Source organism: Cornus florida, unplaced genomic scaffold (genome assembly GCF_030987335.1).
Source record: "Cornus florida cultivar Cherokee Brave unplaced genomic scaffold, ASM3098733v1 CherokeeBrave_3.0.0_Hap2_Chr10, whole genome shotgun sequence".
In the NCBI taxonomy this organism is placed as follows: Eukaryota; Viridiplantae; Streptophyta; class Magnoliopsida; order Cornales; family Cornaceae; genus Cornus; species Cornus florida.
Window position 1 is genome coordinate 78,570,813 of NW_026775580.1, and position 4,037 is coordinate 78,574,849.

The 4,037-nt window shown below is 34.7% G+C and overlaps 1 protein-coding gene across 2 annotated transcripts; it reads right to left on the reverse strand.

Annotated features, from left to right (window-relative positions):
• Nucleotides 1–1,806: 1,806 nt before the first annotated feature.
• LOC132278768 (protein VACUOLELESS GAMETOPHYTES-like) lies at nucleotides 1,807–3,761 on the reverse strand. Of its 2 annotated transcripts, none has more exons than XM_059780654.1 (2): nucleotides 3,369–3,761; nucleotides 1,807–2,506 (listed from the first exon to the last, which is right to left on the reverse strand). In XM_059780654.1, exons 1-2 carry the CDS (start codon nucleotides 3,748–3,750, stop codon nucleotides 2,037–2,039), a joined length of 852 nt encoding a protein of 283 aa, XP_059636637.1. In that variant the 5' UTR covers nucleotides 3,751–3,761; the 3' UTR covers nucleotides 1,807–2,036. The 2 variants fall into 2 exon arrangements, with proteins under 2 accessions (XP_059636637.1, XP_059636636.1); XM_059780653.1 differs by having other exon boundaries at nucleotides 1,807–2,512.
• Between the last annotated feature and the right edge of the window lie 276 nt (nucleotides 3,762–4,037).

The following is a 4,037-nucleotide window of genomic DNA, read 5'->3' on the forward strand; positions in this document are numbered from 1 at the left end:
CTGGTTTTCACCACATTTATTCTTCAACTCAACCACTTTAAATCTTATTCTCACTTCTTGAACTCAGTATCTTTAAATCTGGTTCTCACCACATTTATTGTTCAACTCAATACCCAAATCTTCTTCTCAACACCCTTAAAATTGGTTCTTACCACATTTATTCTTCAACTCAACACCTTTAAATCTTCTTCTCAGCACCTTTATTCTTCAACTCAAGACCCTTAAATTTGTTTTCATCACATTTATTCTTCAGCTCAACACCCTTAACTCTTCTTCTTAACAACTTTATTCTTCAATTCAACACCCTTAAATTTGATTTTCACCACATTTATTCTTCAATTCAATACCCTTAAATCTTTTTCTCACCACATTTATTATTCAATTCAACGCCCTTAAATTTGATTCTCACCACATTTATTCTTCAATTCAACACCCTTAAATCTTCTTCCAACACCTTTATTCTTCAACTCAACGTCTTTAAATCTTCTTCTCACCTTTATAGTTGAAGAATAAAGGTGTTAAGAAAGTAAGGTTCGGAATTCAAATCTAAACAATTGTCACAACTCACCTCAACCCATGTAACTACACTCTTATCTAGGTGTTCATGATTTTCATCAAAAGTATCTACACATATGAATGCCAAGAACTTCTCCTCAAGTGATGTGTAACGTCATAATAATGTACGATCATAAACTATTTACAAGGTTCGAGTTTTTGGAGGAGTTGATTGTTAAAATCAATAAGGTAAGTGTCACAAAAATTATACATATCTAAAGCAAAAGGGGTATTGGGTTGGTTAATTTGTTTATAATTTTTTTGAAAAGGAGTAGTAAACCCCACCGATTTTTAATGCTTGATCCATGATATGAAATGAGTTGATAAATTAAGCATATATAGATCAATATAACCTAAGGAAAGATCTTATTATTATGCATATAATATAGTATGTCATGGGACAACCACCATGCCTATATATGTTCTTTCCCATAGAAAGTGTGTATCCACTTAACAGAACGACTCTCTTTGGACTGTAAAGAGGGGAAAAAGAAAAAACAAATTCTCTGTCTTCTTCAACCTATTGAAAATGTTGCAGGGTACGTCCTTTAAGAGTTTAAACTATATAACTTCAATTTCAATTAAAATTAGTATAGGAGCTGCAAAATCTGAAACTTTTGCACTAAATTTATCGTCCACAAGTATGTTTATAGGCTCAAAATTGTTGTGAACCTGTTTATACATGCCAATATTTCACGTACGTTGCACATTTGTTTTTCGCTGATAATACACTGCCAAACCGTCAAACATAGAGTTTGGATTTCGATAATTAAGCAATAATTTTAAATGTTTCGTGTTTGCGGATACTTTTTTTCCCCACGTACCATCAATGGCCATTGCACAGAGCTAGCATTGGATAGAAAGACAAGTGAACCAAGCTAGAGACGTCCCTCTAGTATGCCTCACATTAGTGATAGTGGATCTGATTTGAAAATTTAGATGGAATCATGAAAATTTGTAATTTCCTTTAGATGACAAGTGGTACTCTTAGAAGAAGTAAGTTTTCAGCATTACAGCTTTATATTACAGGACAATCCCAAATATTATCAAATTTTTTCGACAGAAAATTTATTATGGATTCATTTAATATTGTTAAACATGAATTTCATTTTGAAAGGAGAATTGTAATACGGGGTCTAATCATATTTAATTTGATTTCATACATGGGTACTTGACGTAATTGTTGTACTACAGTAATTGTCTATTTCAAATTTTCGTACTATATGTCATTAAAAATTGAGTAGTATCATTTTTCTTACAGAAATTAACATTATATAACAGATAGAAACACTTACATATGCAATATATAAACAATAGGGTTAAACCTAGCACACCATCATTATTCCATATACATCATCTTCTTCTGCTGGTAGCTAAGAAACCATCTTCAGCTATAAACAGTAATTACAATCAACAATAAAATGCAGTGTGTTAAAGATCCAAAGTCTCCAAACCTTTGTTACGTGCAATTGCATATACATTCATTCCACCCTTCTTTTACTACCGCCTTTATGTTTTGCAACACTTTGAATTAAAGCTTGTCCAAGGCCTTCTCCAATGCCCTCAATGAATCCCACAACAACATGAGATGCGAAACGAGCCGCGATCCCAAGCATGCTCGACGACTCAGCTGAGCCCTTGATTCCATAGGCTTGAAGCCCATTAATCATGTTCTTGGCACAAACTGCATGAAGATGGTAATCACAAACTGTGCAGTGGTACACTCGACCCGATCTCTTCCTCTTGCACTCACCACAAGCAAAACCAGACTCACCATTTGATAGCGTCGATGCAGGTAATAGCCTCAAGGTGTGTGGATGAGACATAAAGTTCATTTCCGTCAAAAGCATAGCACAGCAAGGATGCATCTGGAAACTGCAGGCGTTGCACCGGAATGTAAATCCCCTTGTGGCCTTGCCACAAACATCACATTTCGACCACATAATTCCACCTTTAACTAATAATTATGTAAATCAGTACAAAGCCAGATTATACTTCTTGACGATACAAATACTTGGAAAGTCAAAGAGGGAATTATTGAAGAAACCATAGTCTTATGATCAGAATGGTGAATGCACTCAAAGGGATCAAATTTTAGCTTATGGTGCCATTACGGCTGATACATACATCCTTTATGATATTCAACTTATAAAAGAATTGTTTGTTTACATGTACCAAAACTCAAAAGAAGGCAAGAAAGTAAGGTCCTGAATTCAAATCTAAATTACTTAGACAATTGTCACGACTCACCTCAACTCATGTAAGTATTGTCTGCTTTGCGCACTCTTATTTAGGTGTTCATGATTTATCAAAAGTGTCTACACATATAAATGTCAGAAAATTCTTCTCAGGTGATTGTAACATCATAATAATATATGATCATAAAACATTTACAAGGTTCGAGTTTTTGGAGGAGTTGGATTGTTAAAATCAATAAGGTACGTATCACAAAAATTATATATATCTAAAGCAAAAGGGGTATTGGGTTGGCTTGTTTATAATTTTTTTGAAAAGTAGTAAACCCCACCGATTTTAAATGCTTGAACCATGATATGAAATGAGTTGTTAAATTAAGCTTATATAGATCAATATAACCTAAGGTGAGATCTTATTATTATGCATATAATATAGTATGTCATTGGACAACCACTGTCTCTATATATGTTCTTTCGCATAGAAATTAAGTGTGTATCCACTTAATAGAACGACTCTCTTTGGACTGTAAAGAGGGAAAAAAACAAATAAACAAATAAATTCTTTGAGAGAAATATAAATTAAAAGTTTGAGGGAATTAAAAATACCAAATAATTTACCTGGTTTAGATTTAGAATGGAAGATGAGCAGTTGGTGATGTCCATGGAAGTGATGGTTCTTGAGAGATGGAGGAGAAAAGGCACAGAAGTCATGCAGCTGAAAGTCACATTGTTGGCATGCGAATCTCCTGCCGGCACCACGCTCCTTGCAGCCGGAGCACGTAAAGGGGTCCGGGGTTTCAACTTCTTTTAGGGAATGAGGGTGACTGGAGTGAAGTATTTCCTCTCCCTGGTTGGGTGGAGGAGAGGAAGGGAATTCAATTGAATTAAAGGGCTTCTTTGGGACATATGTTTCTGAATAAGGAAGTGAGGTCTGGAGTTCCATTGAAGGAGTCTTTTTCAGGAGAAATGATCCCGACTTTCTCAGGGGTTTTGTGTTCATGGTTCTCTCTCTCTCTGTGAGTTGGTGGTGGCGCAATTTGCAAACTAGGAATATTATTTATGTTGGAAAAGTTGGCACTGTTTTGAGGCCACGCAGAAAGAGCTAGGATGCCAGTGAGACCCTGGATAGATTTGCATATATGTGCTTGTTTTACTTTCAAAAATAGGAAAGAAAATCTAGAAAAGTTATAAATAAAAATGAAATGAAATCATTTATTTATCATTCTTATATGACACATCGAGATATCATGATACATGTGTTTGTGTTTCCACTAAATTAATTAATAC